We start from the raw sequence: 19,095 nt of genomic DNA, 5'->3' as shown, positions 1-19,095 counted from the left end.
GGGGGGGGGGGGGGGTTGGTTTAAAATACAACTATAATTTCCAAACTGCATATGGCATATCTGCAGGGTCAAGATCATAGCTTTCACAGAGAGATTCTCACAACAAAGATTCCACTTAATGTGATTCCTCTGCAAGTAATTTGGGGATTTTCATGCCAAATCCATGCCCTACTCTTTCAACTCTGTTCAACAATAACATGAGTTAGCAGTTCACATATGCAAACCAATGAAACCTTAAGAAAGATGAAATTTTTAGTATGTTGTCGGAAACAAGAAAAACTTACGTCGGGGCAAGTTTGCCAAGCCCGTCTAGCTCTTCACCAGTTTGCTCGTCAACAACTTTTCCCGATATCTCAACTTGATATGACTTGTTTCTCGTTAGTGGAAGGCCTCGGCTAACAAGCAGATCTAAATCCTTCTCGTGAAGCTCGCGCCCATTCACAAACACCCCGGTGTTCCCAGCAGCACAATTTTTCGGCATGGGGTAATTGAGCTCTTCAATATTCGGCTGCAATTGCAAGGGAATATTGATGATATACCAAATCAAATACAAAACAGATATATCATGACCGAGTTATTAGTTCTTACCAAAATGATTCCTAGACAAGGATGGCCCATCACACCCCAAAACCCCGCTCTGGGGTCATACCTAGTTCGACAATGAAACGAAGTTGTAGTAAGCATTTGTCAAGAGTCCCACATTGAAAAAATAAGAGAGAACATATGGGTTTATAAGGTCATGGGTTAAACTAATTAATTCATTGGATTCAGTCATTTAGTGTGGTTTGGTCCATGTGCATTATAATCCAGTTGAGAATGTAGTACCAGTAATCTCCAGGCTGAATAGGCCCTGCTAACTTTTCCGCCTTTCTAAGAACACGGCCTGGTATAAGTTGCCCATTTACGAACACACTTGATCTCCGGTTTTCGGAATTCTGGCCCGACCTCGATAATTCTCCAAACCCCCTTTTAAAGAGACCGACGATGAAGGATTCGTTCCCCCGTTTACTATTCTGTCGATCTTCCTCCTTGCTTACCTCGGTGGATTCTTGAGAAACACCACCATTTACAAATTCACTCATTGGTATATCTATCTCAGTTGCCACACACGCATCTTTCACAGAATTATGCCGAGAGGTCCACCCGTCGATAATCTTTCGATCTGTAGGTTTGGTTTTAGTTGCCACATCGTCTGAAGAGAGATAATTGTGATGGAGAGGTGAATCGGGGAGTAGTAGAGACTCGTCGTCTTTGATGTGCAGCTCAGCAGAGAAAGAATACTCTTTTCTAGCAATACCACTCCCGGGGCTTTTCTCGTGTTCTGAGAAACTAGATGACAACGAATGAGCCCCGTGCCTTTTCCCGGATTCGCAAAAGGTTGGTTTTGGGCAGATTGGAAACGGTTCCACCTTTGTATCCGGGAACTCGTACTTGAAGTTAGGGTCACCGTAATCGTCAGAGGAGGGGCTAATGCAACCACTAGAGCTTCGAAACCGCTTGTTTGGCATGTCAATCGATTCGTCGACCAGTACTTGTTTAATTTGCGTCGGGGCTGATAAAGCAATGCCCGTGCTACTAAGTTCGAGCAGAATGATGGAAGAACACGCCCCGCATCTTATTTTGTTCTGCTCTTTCCCGACCATCCCAACTTTTTGCGGGAGTTTCAGCAGCTCGAAGCAGTTGTAGCACAGTACGAAAGGGGCACCACCCGCTATAGCTCTACAAACCTTCCCACTACCAATGAACACCTTTCTTGGATGGCGATGAAGACCAAGACCACAATTTTCTCGATTCAAGTCACTCGAACTTCTCGTGAGCCACTTCGTATTAGGATGAATCGAGCCTTCAGAAGTATACCCATTTTTGTGCTGATACAAAATGGGATTGGAAGGGTCATTTCGTGGCCTTCGACCCCCGAAACCAGCAGGTTGGATCCCGGGAGGTACTTCCCGTTTTAGGGTTATGCAGTGCAAACACGAGCACGTGGGATGGTGAAAATGGCTTTCGTGTGGGTGTGACCTAAAGAGATCCGAAGCGAAATCTGAAGGACCGGGACCGGGACCGGGATATTGATCGTGATACATTTGAGTTAAATGCGAATACGAGCGATGAGGAGGCTTTCGGATTATTTCATCTATAAACGCATTTTCATACCCTAGAGTTCCATTCCTAAAGTGCATCGGAGGAGGGTAAGAATCTTGCATCATTGAACCATGTCGACCATTATAAGGAACGCTTACTTGATCATCATATACGTACGGTAAGCCTACACGGTGACCTTGCCCGAGGGGTTGCTTGTTTGCACCAAACGACCCTTGCAAATACGTGTTGTGCCTAGCATAAGGATCAGATGGAATCGGGGCCGTCCTTTGCTCGGTGGCAATTCTCTCTTTAGGCTTCTCTCCAACATCACAATTTCGGCTAAGTTGGTCCTTCAGTTCATCAATCTTCCTTAGCAGCTCCGCTCTATCGTTCTCGAGATTTGCAACTCGAGCAAACCCGTCCAAACCATCGTAGTACTTCCTACGCTCACTAGCAGCATAATACGAGCCCGAGCCATACTTCGAAGGCCCCTCATCCGAATAAGGAAAATCCATAAACCTCACCTGCCTCGCAGCTCGTCTACTAGCATCATCTCCATATGATTCTCCGAACTTTTTCCTCTCCCCACCCCTCCCGTCAATAACAGGCCCAGACCTAAACGACTCCATAGAAGGCCTCGTCTCTTTCGGTTCATTCCCAACACCAGAATCACCACATTCCCGACCATCATCCTGGAGAACCCGATCACCTTTACAAGAATTGTTCTCAAGAACCGAAATCGGATCATGGTTCCTAGACAAAGATTCTTTATTCTCTGATCCCACCTCATCAGTTTCACAAACACTTCCTAAACCCATATCAATTCCCCCTTTACTAGAAACCCCTCTATTATTCTCAACATCAGAAATCTCTGGGATTCCATCCTCCAAAGTCCCTTTCTTTTTCGCTGTAACACCAAAACAAGAACAACCCAAACCTTTAAAATTAACAATAATAACATAAACAAACACATTTTGATTTTAGCTCATAAGTTCACTACATTCACAGCCTTGTCAAAGAAAAAAAATTGGAACTTTACTACACCCTTGACCATAAACACAATCTTTTCATCCATTTGCAGCAACAAAAATGGTAATTAATCCTACCCAGAAAACGAATTCGACAGAAAAAGGTAGCAACTAGGTTAAAATGAAGAACAAGGTTAAAGAATGTCGGTTACCTCTGAGCACGGCGCCGCAACCGCCGCATTGGTAGACGGAGAAATCAGGCAGCTCAGGGAGAAGATTTCCACATTTTGGGCAACGCACTAACCGAACCTTAGAGGAAGAAGAGGTTGAAGCCGAAGCAGAAACCGAAGCTACCTCCATTTCTCAAGATTCTTTCAAGAACCCACCCAGGGATAAAGAATCGCGAGAAGAAACAGAATTCAAGAAGGGACTGTAAAAAGAAAAATAAAAAACAAAAGATTTTGGTTTGTTGAGGAAGTGGAAGTGGTGAAACGGAATGTGATGTCAAGATACAGAGTTTGAAACAGAACATAACGGAAGGAAGCGAACAAAACTGTGTTTTTTCTTTAGGCCTTTTTTTTTTTTTTTTGGGTGTTTTTTTGTTGAGCGAGAAAGTTAGAGAGATAAAAAGTGGGATGTCTGAGAATTCGCGAAACCCGATAAAAGGGGAGGTTTGGATTTGGAGGGAAGGGAGGAATAATGTTTGATTCCCGACAGTTTCTTGCTTTTTTTTTTTTTTTTTTTTTTCAATTTTCACTCTTACTCCTTCAACATTAATATCCCTATTTAATTTTTGAAACTGTGTAGTTACTAAAAGTAAAATTAACTCTATTTTAATTTTAAATTTAATAATATAAAAAAATATTAATAGAAATGTAGAATTAATAAGAAAAGCACTGGTTATCAAAAAATAATAATAATAATAATAATAAGAAAAGTACTGTCAAAAATTTTGTAGTCAGAGGGCATATATGTGACTTTCCCAAATAGGAGGTTACATGTTCGAACTTCAGTAGGTGCATTAACTCTTTGTACCTTCAATACGTTGAGAAAATATGGCAATCAATGGAGATGTGCATTTTAGAGAAATAGTTGAAGGTTATGAATTTTTAGTAACACCTATAGATGTAATGTTTTGGGTAAAATTTATAATCAACATTAACGGATTGATACAGTAATTGTACGAGACATGTTAAATTTAAACCCAATAAAACATAATAAATCAGCATTCTCAATATGGATACAAACATGTTAACAAATGCACGAGTAATTCAATTGTTTAAATAAGATGCTAACGAGTTAAACATGTTGACACGTTAAAATACAAAGGTTAACAAATCAACATGTTAATGATTTGGAAACATATTAAATATAAATACTGACGTATTAATTTCATATCATATTAATTAATAAAACATGTAAAAATTATCAAGTTTAGTTTTGCCGTTACTCATGGTGATTTCCCAATTACTAATTTATGCATGTTTTATTCTCGGTCCTTTTTCCCCCTTTATTCTCTTTTTTTTTTTTTTGAAAGTTTATTCTCTAATATAATAATCTCTTTTTTTTTTCTTTTTTTGCTAGAAAAAAAATAAAAAGCTGGATAAAGCAAATAAAAGAGAAGAATGGGGTATATTGGGTGCTTGTTATAGTCAAAAGAAGTTTGAAAAGGGTGTGCTGTCGTTAAACGGCTCAGTGCTCCTCACTGTAATTTCTTTCTCTTTTTTTAAAAAAAAAAATTATTTTTTTATTTATTATATTTATAAAGTAAAATTGATGCATCCCTTTCAGGGAAGAAAAAGTAAACGGAAGAGTTATCAGTGGTGTCATGGTGTGTATAAGGGTAAAGTTACCATTGAACCCATCCAAGAAAATGGATGAATCATTGATGCCCACTTTCACTTTTTTTTTGACACATCCATTGTTACGCATTTGAAGCATCAAATTATTAAAATTATGTCTCGCAGACTAGTTCAAGTGGTTGATCAATCAACATTTATCAAATGTTTGGTTGGAGAGATTGAATTAAGTGGGAAAAGAATTGTAATTCCATGGAAGAATAAAGTAGTAATTTAAATTTCAGAGTTTGGTTTGCAAGAATAGAATTACTGAGAATTTCAATTTCAATGTTTGATATACATTAAGAATTGAAAGGGAATAAGTAGTATAAAGTCCAACATATTCATACTTCTTCTTCTTCTTCTTCTTCTTCTTCTTCTTCTTATTATTATTATTATTATTATTATTATTATTATTATTATTATTATTATTATTATTAATCCTAAATGACCAAATTAAATTCAAATTTTGTCTTTGAAAATTGATGTAACACCCTGTCAATAAACTCTAGAATCGCATAACAAAAGTAATAAAATAGATAAGGGAATTTTGAGAAAACATATTTCATTGAAGTTGATCTACTGATTAACGTTCTGAGTTGAGAGTAAAATAAGAAGACACACTATAATCGAAAGAGAGTGGTCAAACATAAATTTTAGCTTAAAAAAGTGAGGGGTATACATAGTTTAGCTAGGGCTTTCCTAGGGAGGCTTACTCTGGGTAGAGTGAGCTGATTTTGCCTCAAAACCAATTGATGATAAGTAGGTGAACATTAACCATTTAACCATATCCCTACATGGTAAGTCGCAATGCCACATATCGAATCGAGCAGCTGCTGAACTCGGCCAACCCGGCCGAAGCTCAACAATCCCCCTCCCAACACCTAGCGCAACCTTTGAACACCAAGCTCAGTTGCGCAACATGCCTGACTCGGTCCTTAGCCTACGCGTCATCATCCCCTCCTAGGACTAGACTTGGCCCGACCTGCGCTGCCATCCCATATGGGATTGGATTCGGCTTTCGCCTCGCCATCGATTCTAACCCGTGACATCGGCTCTGATACCAATTGATGAATCTCATCGCTGCATTATGCTTACTACCCAAGGGGTCACCCATCTTGTGACTGTTGTAAGTCAAGCACACTTAACAACAGAGTGTTTTGGCTATCTGGTTGTCATATCCTACTTAAAACCAATTGGTGATAAGTAGGTGGGCATTAACCATTTAATCATATCCCTCCATGGTAAGTCACATCGTCACATCTCGAATCGAACATGGGTTGAACTCGTCCGACACCCAATAGAAATACCAAGGGGGGGGGGGGGGGGGGGGGCATGAGATTCTAATTCCATGAAAATGAGGAAATTTCAATTCCGCAGAATTGCAATTCCCTCCAACCAAATGAAAGAATTTGCTTGCCTTTGGAATTATGTTGGAATTAAGTGGGAATGGATTTGTAATTTCCTCCAACCAAACGCCCCGTTAGGGTGTGTTTGGCTCGAATTTGGGAGCTGGAATAAGAATGGAAATTAAATACTTGGTAATTGGAATGAGTTTTGGTGAATGTATTTTACATATTTGGTAGTATGCTAGAATTTAAATGATTACCAATATTGTTGTTTGTTTATATATAATTGGAATAAAGGTTTTAAAAATACAAAAACAAAAAATCAAGGTAATTGATCCCAATATGATGACATCCAAAGCACAATGATCTTATGTAGTGAGGAGGCGAAAAAATGAGGAGACGATGAAATGGAGGCATAAGATTGAATTAATGGAATGATACCTCATTTAAATTCAACAATAAATTTTTTAATTATATGGGTAATCAAATTCTATACTTGTGTTTTAAAAAGTTGTCAGCCAAACAATGTATATGACTTTTATTCACATCCCTTGTGTCTAACCCCACCAAACACACCCTTAGTCTTGTTTTCAACAGTAGGGTGGAAGTTTGAAGCCCACTGGAAACCTAATGAGTCTTAATAGACTTTGACCATTTAATGGTAGTGAGGGTTCGAACCCCACTCGGAACATAAGGAGTCATTGGGAGACTTTGACCAATAAGTGGTGGTGAAGACCGAAAATTAAAGAGCAAACTCCCATTTTAGTCTCAATATTGTTACATTATCACATTTAATCATATTCTTTTAATTTTGTCTAATTATATCTTAACTTTTATTTGTTAGTCATTTATTTAAATTTTCATCATTCAACCGTTTAGTAAAAAATGGTTATCATGTAAAAAAAAAAAAAAATTGGTGCAATTAGAGGGCCTCCAGCCCCCCGCTAAGAGATTCTACGAGTCATGGCTCCGCTGGCATTAGCTTGAAGGAGACCACTAGCTCAATCAGGTGGATCATCCAGGAGCGAAGTCCCTCATATTTTGACCTAAATTGGCTAGTTTGTCTATACGCTTGTTGCCTTCCCTCCAAATATGGACCACATTGACCATTCTCAAGCTCACAATAGGAATCTTAGATTCGGTTACCATGACATCGAGACAATGGTTGTTCAGATTGTCCCCAGTAACAATCTTGACCACCGCCTCGGAATCCATCTCCACGATCACCTTGTCCCAACTTCTCGCTTTAGCAAGTCAGAGACTCTCTCATAACCCCCACAATTCAGCTAGAAGCTGCTAGAGATACTAATGTTAACTGTAAACCCCACGAGCCAAGTACCGTGATATGATGATCCCGGACCAATCCACCAGCCCGCACAAGCCCAACCAGACAAACTCTTCTTAGCCCCATTAGAATTAACCTTAATCAAACCCTTATCCAGAGGAGACCGTCTCACCCAATTCACTTTCCCTTTCTCAAAAAGGTTGGCACACCTAAGAAGGGAATTCGAATCGTGGACTAGTCTTGTAACTCTCTGAATCATAATAGTTATGTTGATGACCAAAAGTGAAATTTGCTCAAAATTAAATTATGTCAATTTTTAAATTTTTTTATCTTCTCATATTTTTCTAACAAAATGAGATTTAAAATATAAGAAAATGATATTTTTAGTCCTTAATTATAGAAAATAGTTGGCTTAATCCTCTAATTATTGGAGCCTCAGTATTTAGCCCCTTAATTAATAAATTATTATCCTGATGGAGGATATAATTTATCGGTGACATAACCGATTAAATATCAACATTTACTCCTCAAAGTTCTAACTCCATAGGGATTACTTTTGTATTTTCTCACCTTTCTCATTTTTTCCCTCTAATTGAGGAGCAAATTTTGACACTGAAAGTTGATGACTATATTAGCCACTAAAATGATAATTGAATAACTAAATATGGGGTTCTTATAATTGCTAGACTAATTAGTTAACTATTTCTCTATAATTAGGGAACTAAAAGTGTGCCAAGCACCTTATACTCATATGGCATGTAGTGACCTCTCTCACGTGGGATGTCAGGAGATCGAGCCTCAATGGAGGTGTTGTTGACTCTTTGTGCTTCATTGGGTTGAGAGAGTATGTTAGAACAGATACTACAACTCTTTGTGCTTCATTAGGTTGAGAAGTATATTAGAACAGATACTACAACGTCAATGGAGGTGTTGTTGACTCTTTGTGCTTCATTGGGTTGAGAGAGTATGTTAGAACAGATACTACAACTCTTTGTGCTTCATTAGAACAGATACTACAACGTCAATGGAGGTGTTGTTGACTCTTTGTGCTTCATTGGGTTGAGAGAGTATGTTAGAACAGATACTACAACTCTTTGTGCTTCATTAGATTGAGAAGTATATTAGAACAGATACTACAATGTAATAGAGTCAGTAACATTCAAAAGAGAACTAAAAGTGTCATTTTTCTTTAAAAACTTTGATGGTACGATACCATATTATAAAATTATTTAAAATGATTTTGTAAAGTTGGTAAAGTGATCAATAGAGAGAATTAAGGTTGTGACATCCTTAATATTATATATGTTGATGGAGGTGCCGATTATGTCTTTGGGATGGCAGATATATTATAAATGGATAATAACATCTTGGATATGATTTCATTCACCTGATTATTTTACCAAGTCAAACATGCACTTAAAATATAATATACACTGCACTATAGTAATCAAATTGTCCAAGACATAGTAATCAATCTCTAATCCACTCAAATATATACAATAAAAAAAAAAAAAAACTACTTTAATTTAATCAACTTTCATTAAAAATTTCATAGATGTTCATAACAAAAATAAATATTATCATTAAAAGAATACACCATTGTTTTAAGAACTACTTTAATTTAATCAACTTTCATTAAAAATTTCATAGATGTTCATAACAAAAATAAATATTATCATTAAAAGAATACACCATTGTTTTAAGAGAAAGGAGTTAAATAAACCTCAAAAATAATTTTAAAATTTCAATAGTTGCCCAAACTTTGAAAAAATCAATTAGCGTTTTTTTTTTTATATATATATATATATATATAAGTTAGGATTTAATTAGTTTTCTTTCATGCTTGTTGGTGTTATTGTTCCTTAAATGAAAATTACTCTAATGTGACATTAACATGAAGTAACAATTGTTTAGGACTCTTCAATTTTTTAATGACTCCTCTATCTTTACTCTTTAGGATGTCAGATATATTAGAAATGGATAATAACATATTGGATATGATTTCATTCACCGATCACCAGATTATTTTACCAAGTCAAATATACACTTTAAAAACAATATACAGTTTAGTAATTAATCAACTTGTTCATGACATTTATGGCCATGTTTGGTAAATGGCGAATCCGTTATTTTTGACGTTTTGATGACCATGTCAAAACGTCAAAAAACATGTTTGGTAAAGTAGCGATTTAAAGCGATTTGTTTCAAACCGTTGCTTTTGCAAACACTGCAATAGTAATCAATTTATAATTCACTTAAATATATTCCATTTAAAAAAAAAAAAAAAACTACTTTAATCAACTTTCATAAAAATGCTACCTTTAGTCATTACGAATGAAATAGATATTATCTTTAAAAGAATACACCATTATTTTAAGAGAAAAGGAGTTAAATAACTCTCTAAATTATTTTAAAAAAAAAAAATTAATTGCATAATATAATTAAAAAGTTTCAAATAGTTGTTTAAGTTTGAAAACAAAAATGAATTAGCACCTTTTATATATTGGTTAAGATTTAATTACCAATAATGCTTGTTGATATTGCGTCTTACATGAAAATTTCTATCTAATGTGACATAACAAGAAGAAGTAACAATTTTTTAAGACCCTTCATTTTTTCAATGATCCCTTCATCTTGAACAAAAATCAATGACTTGATTATATATCATGGAAGATGAAAATGGGTTAGAATAAAATGTTCTCATACAATCTGGCTATGGATGCAAAGACTTATATTCTTGTCTAAATTTAAGTCTAGGACGATTCTCATCCTTATTATTAGCTAAAGTTTGCTACATATGATTAGACCTTCACTACTCTAGCTTGTTCAAATATGGAATGAGGACAAATGACTTCCTTATCTATATTGGTTACATCTAGTCATTGATGAGGATGAAAATCTTCATTTTTTTGGTCTATATAATTAAAAGAAAATAAACATTAGCAAAAGTGTTAATTAGGAAAATAATAATAATAATAATAATAATTATTATTATTATTATTATTATTATTATTATTAATAAGCACCTCATCAATTCTAAGGGGATGCGTGCCATCATGGTAGGGTACACGATACAAATATATTAAATATGATAATTGTACTTGCTTTAATGTTTTAAGAGTTTAAGTATGCAATTAAACTTTGTTAAATAAACTTGGAGGGTGTGGTTGAGGAGAAGGGACTCATCCATTCTTATTAACCAAAGTTCAAGAGTTTGATCCTTTCAGGTGGGGATTAGTCATTGTGTTTGACGGTGAAAACCCTGGGTAAATCTAAAAAAAAAAAAAAAAAAAAAAAAAAAAAAAAAAAAACTTTGCTAAATAATATTAAAGTTTATTTGACCTTTTTTTGGGGGTGGGGAGATTAACAATCAGTACTGTTATACTCCATAATAAATATTCATTTTTGAAACCGAGTATTTCTTTCATAAAATTTTCATAAATGATATTTGCAAAAGTAATAGTACGTTGTTCAGATCTATTTGAGGGTTAGCATTTTGAATTGAGGGCAAGTAATAATTTTGTGATGGCGTTTTGTGATTGCCATATACTGGGAAGTAGGGATCTTAAGGGTGACCTATTCATGTATTGTAGGGCATACCCTGCAATATTAATGGCAGGCACCAATTTCTCCCACCACCTTTCATACATCAACATCTCCTCACTATTATGTCCATGTATCCATTACAATTGCTCTCATTTAAGGTTGACCACTTTTTTTTTTTTTAAATAACTACTCAGGCTTGTCGTCACTCTTAGCGTGCAGTAGGTGTGTGATAAGCTCAGTTTAGGTAGTTAAATACCAGTTGCTATTTTTTTTTTTTTTTTTTTTACTTTCGTTTATATAATATATAGTAAGTGTACATTGCACAATAATTATTTAATAGATTAGGTAATTAGCTAGGTAAAGGGTTCAAGACTTCAAGAGTTATTAAGAAGCCAAAGGCCTATTCTCAAAAAAAAAAAAAAAAAAAAGACGATCAAAGAATTTATGATCGAGCGGCATAGCTGTGGATCCTCAAATGAGAACGAAGTCTCAGGTTTGAATCTCTTTGTGAGGGCACAAAGGAAAAAAAAAATAGCCTATAAAGTTTAGTCAACTCAAGTAATTTAGAGCATAGAGCACATCCCAACAATGGCACATATGAAGTTTTTTTTTTCTTTTGATTTTTTTTTTTTTTAGCTTGTGGAAGAAAAAGAGTGCAGGAGACACGAGAGAGGGGATGTTACAAAAATTAGAGCTTTTTGTGAGCCTCACATGTTAAAAAGACGAAAAAAAAAAAAAAAAAAGAGAGAATAATCTAATATGCGTCATGCACTCATGCGCACCAGCATGTATGCCCAATGGACGTGTGTAATCACATTAGAGTGGCTGCCAGAAGACAGTCACCCTCTTAACTTTTTATTTATTGTATTTTTAACACTTTCTCTTTTTTTTTTTTATTAGAATAAAAAAATTTCGATTAAATCTGCAACTGTTAGACGTTGCTCCTAGGGACCAAGAACTAACTATTGTGGATTGTTACCAAACTTGGGAGACTTTGATTAGTTCCATATCTTATTTGAATTAGAATCCTCAGACAATAAATATAAAATGTATTACTCTCAAAAAAAAAAAAAAAAAAAAAAAAAAAAAAAAAAAAAAAAAAAAGACCTCTTAAACATAATGTCAGTGGTCCTTATCAAAACCTTGTCACCATATGGGTTGTTACTGGAGATTAAGTAAAATTTGGTTGTCACCTCTTAGACTTGGTCTTTGTTTTGCTTGTTCAGTAACAGAAGAAGATGATTGAAGCTTAGGGATATATCAATTGTGCCAGCCCATTCAATTTCGGTACTACCAGGTTTTCAAGACTTATTAGTTTGAACTACAATCCCGTTATGCTGTGGACTCGTGCCCAGCGTGCATCATGGGCACAGTAACGGTACTGTCAGTGGCACCGTTATCTTCCCTTTTTTTCTTTTTTCTTTTTTTTTAAAAAAAAATTTAGACGGCTTCTTTATAGGAGTATATATTCACAGCTCTGTGTTCATAATTTCATAACTGTACATTCATAATTCCGTAACTGTACATTCATAATTCAATAACTGTAAATTCATAATTTTCGAAGCTCTATGTTCATAATGTCAGGGTTCTGTGTTCATAATTTCATAACTGTACATTCATAATTTCATAACTGTACATTCATAATTCCATAACTGTACATTCATAATTCCATAACTGTACATTCATAATTCTATAACTGTACATTCATAATTCCATACTGTATATTCATAATTCCATACTGTACATTCATAATTTTCGAAGCTCTATGTTCATAATTGTATGTTCATAATTCCATAACTGTACATTCATAATTCTATAACTGTACATTCATAATGTCATAACTGTACATTCATAATTTCATAACGAATACGCTGTTAACGCCGTTAACGGCCTTTCGAACAATTTTTTTTTTTAGTTAGGACAACGTCGTTTTCAGGGAAAACGACGCCGTTTTAGCAAGGTGCGCACGTGCACATAGCATAATTTGTCGTTTGAACTAAATTTTTTTTTTTTTTGATTGGGTTAAAAATTTTTAGCCTTAACCCTAAAAGCACAGGTTGTCGAGTTTATTGGGCGGGCTCAACTAAAACTTTTGACATTTTAAAATTAACATTCTAAATTTTCAATTTTAATCAATCATTGTGTTGTGCAACCGTGTGCACCATGCATGGTGCACACGATTGCGAACGACGCCGTTTCACTTTGGTGGAGTAACGGTGCTGTTAGTGGCACCGTTTAACTCCACCAATCAGTTTTTTTTTTAACTCCACCAATATGAATATATAGTTCATTCATTCTGAATACACAGTATCAGTAACCGGTGTTTTTAGATATATAGTTCACTAATTCTAGATATATAGTTCACTAATTTTGGATATATAGTTAATTAATTATGAATATGTAGTTCATTAATTCTGGATGTGGATATACAGGGACGGAGCCAGAAATTCGGTTGAGGGGGGGCGAAGAAGTAGGTACGCATTCAGAAATTTTTTTCAGTAAAGGTAAAACATTAAAACAAAAGAGGTAATTAAAAAAAAAACACATCTCATTATTAATATAAAAGAATGTTATATATATATATTATATATATATATATATATGTGTGTGTGTATAAAACTATTGAAGCCAACTATAAAAATATGTTACTTCCAAAAGTTGAACTCTTACCCCTTTATCATAACTCAATATATACTTAACCAACTCATCTAAATCACCTCTTATTGATATTTATAATAGTTTTACTTTACTAATACTAACACATATACTATATATACATACAAAAATTATATATGGGGTGAGGGGGGGCAGCAGTCCCCTGTCCCCCTTTGGCTCCGTCCCTGTGGATATATAGTTCACTAATTCTGGATATATAGTTAACTAATTCTGGATATATAGTTCATTAAGTATTGATATATAGTTCATTAATTCTGGATATATAGTTCACTAATTCTGAATTTATAGTTCATTAATTTTGAATATATAGTTTATTCATTCTGAATACACAGACGCAGCGAACTGCCATAAGCCAACACGGAGTACTAGTAACCGGTGTGTATATATAGTTCACTAATTCTGGATATATAGTTCACTAATTCTGGATATATAATTCATTAATTCTGGATATATAGTTCAAATTTGCACAGCATAACGCCATTAACGACAATCGACAATGAATTTATTTTTAAAGTCGATCAGCGTCATTTTTAACAAAATGATGCCGTTTTGCAACCGTATGGTGCACACGGTTGCACGACATAATTTGCAAATTTTAATATACTAGTGCATTTATACTAATAATATAAACTTATACATCATTCAATCAATACAAACCTCCATTTTTAAATTCTAACTAAAAATAATTAATATATTTACACTATAATATAATAATTGTAATATTTTTTTTAAAAAAAAAATTCATTATTTATTTTCATACAAATTAAAATATTTATTTTGTAATAAATTTATTAAAATGTTATTTACAAATTTAATAAAAATGATTGAAGATGAACTTATATATAATTTCTCTGTATATTTTGTTCTAGATCACTTGTAAAACAAAAAATAGCTTTAAATGGCTTGATATAGCTCACAAAATTTTGAGCTAGTCCATTCCAGTCATTGGATTTATTAGTTTTGGACTGATTTTTTTATCGAGTTAAAATTTTTTAGCCCTAACTTTAAAATTTTTGAGATTTATCGGTCAACTCATCGGTTTCAGTCTAAAATTGATATCCCTCGAAGCCTATCCAATGCCAACAACATTTCTTGAATTAACATTTCTATTTACAAATTTTCACTGCCTGTATTTTCTTAGTTTTCATTTTGTCATTACAAAATCATAAAATGTATTCATTAGCAATTGCTTTTCAATTCAAGAAAACCACAGAACATGCCCATTTTTCAGTTTTGTTTTTAACCCAAATAAAAATAAATCACATCATCACGGCAAATTATGTTGTAGACTCGTGTCCACTACTGTCCACTATGCATTGTGGACACGAGTTCAAAACGACGGCATTCCAATTAAAAAAAAAAGTTTGATTTTGTCTCGCCGTTAAGGTGTTAATGACGTTATTCGTTTGTAGAATTATGAATGTACAGTTATGGAATTATGAATATACAGTTATGGAATTATGAACACAGAGCTCTGACATTATGAACTTACAATTATGAACATATAGTGATAAAATTATGAACATAGAGCTCTAAAATTGTGAACATAGAGCTTCAAAAATTATGAATGTATAGTTATTGAATTATGAATGTACAGTTATGGAATTATGAACATACAGTTATGGAATTATGAATACAGAGCTCTGACATTATGAACTTACAATTATGAACATATAGTGATAAAATTATGAACATAGAGCGTCGAAAATCATGAATTTACAGTTATTAAATTATGAATGTACAGTTACGGAATTATGAATGTACAATTATGAAATTATGAATGTACAATTATGGAATTATGAACACTGAGCTCTAACATTAATACATTATGAACTTACAATTATAACATATAGTGATAAAATTATGAACATATGCTCCTATAACGAAGCGGTTTGAAATTTAAAAAAAAAAAAAAAAATTGGTGGAAGATAATGGTGCCACTTACGGCACCGTTCCGTGTCCACAATGTATGCTGAACACGGGTCCATAGCATAACGATTGCATTATCACTTACTAAATCCCAGAATTATGTAAACATTGGGATGTTAAGAGCAGAACCACACATGAAATTGGTTGATTTCCATTTTCCAGTGTGCAGATTAGAGCAGAAAGAGTGGATCTGTTTGGATGTTTTAAGGGGATTGCCTTTGCAATATAGTGATTAATGAACATAAAAGAAAAACTTCAACTTTCAACATAATCTTCCAACCTTTTCTCTTTTTACAAAAGTGGTAGAAGGTGGATGAATCCCAAGAAAAGAACACAAAGGTCTATACCAATGTGCTTGCAAAAATATGGCAAGGCCAAGAAGATTGAAGGCATATATATCTTTGTGGTGTCTTAGCCTCTTAGGCTGGAGCTTTCATCTGTCTACGCGGGCTCATATACAGTTCCCGGGCTTTATCTCTGGTTCCTCTGAATCCCGGAGATGGAGATGCATTCAGGGCTCGTGTCGAAGGGGTAACTCTTGCTGGAGAGGATAGTTTCAAGGGATGCATTGGTGAAGAAAACGGCGATGATGCAGTCTTCAAGGCTCGTGTCGAAGGAGTTACTCTTGCTGGGGAGGATAGTTTCATGGGATGCATTGGTGAAGAAATCGACGATGATGCATGGAGCCCCATCGAATTCGATCTTGTCATCAGCCTTGCAGGCGAAGCCCCGGGCGACTTATATTTGTTCTTCCCTGTATTCAACATTCTCAGAACATGAACTAAAGTTCTAAAGCTAGCAGAGAGATCAAGAAAATATGATGAAAAGTTAAACTAACCGTGTTCTTTGCTTGATTGTTCGCCTTTGAAGTTAGGGTGGAAGATAGCATTCTTGAATGATAGTTTCGGTTTGGTTGGCTTTAAAGTGATTGCTGCTTTATGAGGACTCTCAGGAGAATTTGAGGATTGGCTGTTTGCTGCACTGAGAGTTTTCTTTTCTGGGATCTTAGTTAGTCTGAATTTGGTTTTCATGGTTCTCAGGAGTTTCTTTCGTGTCGATTCAGGTTCTGATGAATCCTTCTTCCCCGTGGCCTCAGAGCTTATCTGTTTCTGTTTCTTCTCTGCAGAATCACAGGACACAATCCTCGGTTGAACTTTCGGTTTTGAAGCCACCCTCTCCAGGCTCAATTTCTTACTGGTGCTTGTAGATGAAAGGTTTTTGTTTCCCGGGGTCTCGACGTGAGGCGAGGTTTGGTGATCGGGTGGCAATTCGGATAGAAGCTTCCACTCGGGGGTATCGACGAAAGCTGGAGATTCATCAGCTGTGTTTAATAGATTGTCAGACAGGTCCAGAATGTTATCAGACAATAAGAGCTTAGGTTGTAAAATCTCAGAGATTGCAGATCTTTGATCTGCAAAGGTTCCCAGGTCATTCCTGTCAATGATTTCCGAGCAGGTAGATAGTCTTCCTCGGGTTCCGTTGTTTGGTACGAGGCAGAGATCATCCATGGAAACGAGATGGTCGTCTCTTGCCCTCACTGCAAACCCATCATTCCCTAAAGTTTTCTCCTTCTCAACAAGCTTATAAGCAAACATCTGGAAAGGGATTTCTGAAACTCCCGGGGGGACGTTATCTCCCGGGAACTTCTTTATGTACCCGGCTTCAATGTCACAATAATCTACGAGAGGCGGGGGGCAATCGGGGTGCCCGTGCTCGGGGTTTATAACGAGGACCTTCTTGATGTAACGCAGGATCCTGCAGACGGAGGAGAAACCGGGGCGGGCATTTGGCGAAGTGTGCCAGCATTTTCTGATCAAGTTTGTAAGGTACTTAGGCAAAGGGTATGGGAAAAGAGGCCTCTCCCCAGCCATCAAACTGTGCACCATTTTGTCCCCTTGAAGAGGCCTCTCCCCTTCTTCGAAAGGCGCTTTCCCGGTCAGAATCTGGAAACACAACATCCCGAAACTGTAGACATCAGCTTTCTCTGAGAATTTCGCCCCGCTTTTGCTGCTCCCCCGGGGCTGCTCTTGCTCCGCCAGAACCTCCGGGGCATACCATATCACCGGATCAACTCCTCCACTAGCTCTCGGGCAGTTTCGAAACGTGTATTGGCTTTTCATCATAGATAAACCGAAACCGGAAACCTTTGAATGGAAATATGTCTCCCCTGGGGAACTCATTGGCCTTAGAAGAATATTTGATGGGTTCAATTCTCCATGGAAAATGTTTCTTGAGTGTAAATACTCCATCCCTCTTGCAATCTGAAGCATAACATCAACTGCAACCGGGATCGAGAACGACATTCGTTTCCTCTGACCCGAATTCTCCTTTATGTGCATGTCCAAACTCTTGCTCATTAGCTCCATTACAAGAAACCCTTCTTTCCTCTCCTCATCATAGAATCCACAATGGTATTGCAGCACATTCGGGTGCGAGAGCGACATAACCGTGGCGATCTCGGGCCTAAGCGCCCCGATTTCTCCATAAAACGTTCTCAACGCGAAGCTCTCCCCGAGCCACTGCACCTCCTTGAGGTGGCTCCCGGGGGTCCCTATCCGTCGTTTCACACAATAATCATTGGCTTCTAACAGCAGGGAAGTAGGCAAAAGATTGGCAGGGGGAATGGGAGCATGATTCGTGTCCGGTCTATCCACCTTCTTGATCAAATCCTCCACGAGTTTCGTCTGTTTCTTCTGCCTCAACGCCTCGAGGAGGATCCACCGGTCCTCGTTCCACACGCTCTCCAACCGGGTACACATCTCCCGGGGGACTAAATACTGGCTCCCATACTTCCACTGGAACAGCCTCGCCTCGTTCCACTCTGCCCCGTACTTTCTCAAGAGGGCAACCCTCCTCTTCTGCATGTCCTCGTCGTTGAGCCCCGAGACCTCTGCAGCCGCCTCAATGGCCTCGATCACCACCACGAAGCACGACACCACGTTGTGAATGTGGAACTCAACGCAATCCCTGCTCGAGTGCAGGCTGATCGCCTTCCCCATCCAGCTCCTGATGTCTATACAGTTCTTTATATACGATTCGGATTCCTTGATGATCCAATGCAGCTCCCTCAGGGGACGCTCGAGTGGCTTCCATTTCGTGCTCCTCTCGTCCAACCTTAAATTCTGTCTGATCTCGTCACAGATGTTGTCGAACGCCTGCACACAAACGTCGAATAGGAGACAGCATTGCCTCTGGTTGATTAAAACGTCGTGTTTTAGCACCATTAAGGCCTTCATGCTCCCCACAACCTCCCCAATCTGCCGGAATTGATCCATTTTTTTGTTTTCTGGGCTTGTAAATAAAAAAGGCTTCAATTCAATATAACCTGAAATCAAGAAATCATAAAGGGAAAAATGGGAATCTGCAAATTGCAATGAATAACAATAACAATAACAATAAGAATGAAGATGATAAAAGGATGA

The 19,095-nt window shown here is 36.5% G+C and overlaps 2 protein-coding genes across 2 annotated transcripts in view; both read right to left on the bottom strand.

Moving 5' to 3' along the window:
* Positions 1-2: 2 nt before the first annotated feature.
* LOC109156964 lies at positions 3-3,649 on the bottom strand. Its single transcript, XM_019304848.1, has 5 exons — positions 3,263-3,649; positions 826-2,989; positions 589-649; positions 285-508; positions 3-182 (listed from the first exon to the last, which is right to left on the bottom strand). Exons 1-5 carry the CDS (start codon positions 3,408-3,410, stop codon positions 116-118), a joined length of 2,664 nt encoding a protein of 887 aa, XP_019160393.1. The 5' UTR covers positions 3,411-3,649; the 3' UTR covers positions 3-115.
* A 12,274-nt stretch (positions 3,650-15,923) lies between these two features.
* The window catches only part of LOC109156998 (probable serine/threonine-protein kinase DDB_G0277165), a 3,566-nt gene continuing 394 nt past the window's right edge, over positions 15,924-19,095 (bottom strand). The window contains exons 2-3 of the mRNA XM_019304884.1: positions 16,512-18,998; positions 15,924-16,427 (exon numbers count right to left, since the gene is read on the bottom strand). Coding sequence (XP_019160429.1) covers positions 16,093-16,427; positions 16,512-18,948 — 2,772 coding nt within the window. The 5' untranslated portion in view covers positions 18,949-18,998 and the 3' untranslated portion in view covers positions 15,924-16,092. The remainder of the gene's footprint in view (positions 16,428-16,511; positions 18,999-19,095) is intronic.

The sequence above is a fragment of the Ipomoea nil genome, unplaced genomic scaffold, assembly GCF_001879475.1.
Source record: "Ipomoea nil cultivar Tokyo-kokei standard unplaced genomic scaffold, Asagao_1.1 scaffold2761, whole genome shotgun sequence".
NCBI lineage: Eukaryota > Viridiplantae > Streptophyta > Magnoliopsida > Solanales > Convolvulaceae > Ipomoea > Ipomoea nil.
This window is presented reverse-complemented; position numbering and strand designations above follow the sequence as displayed.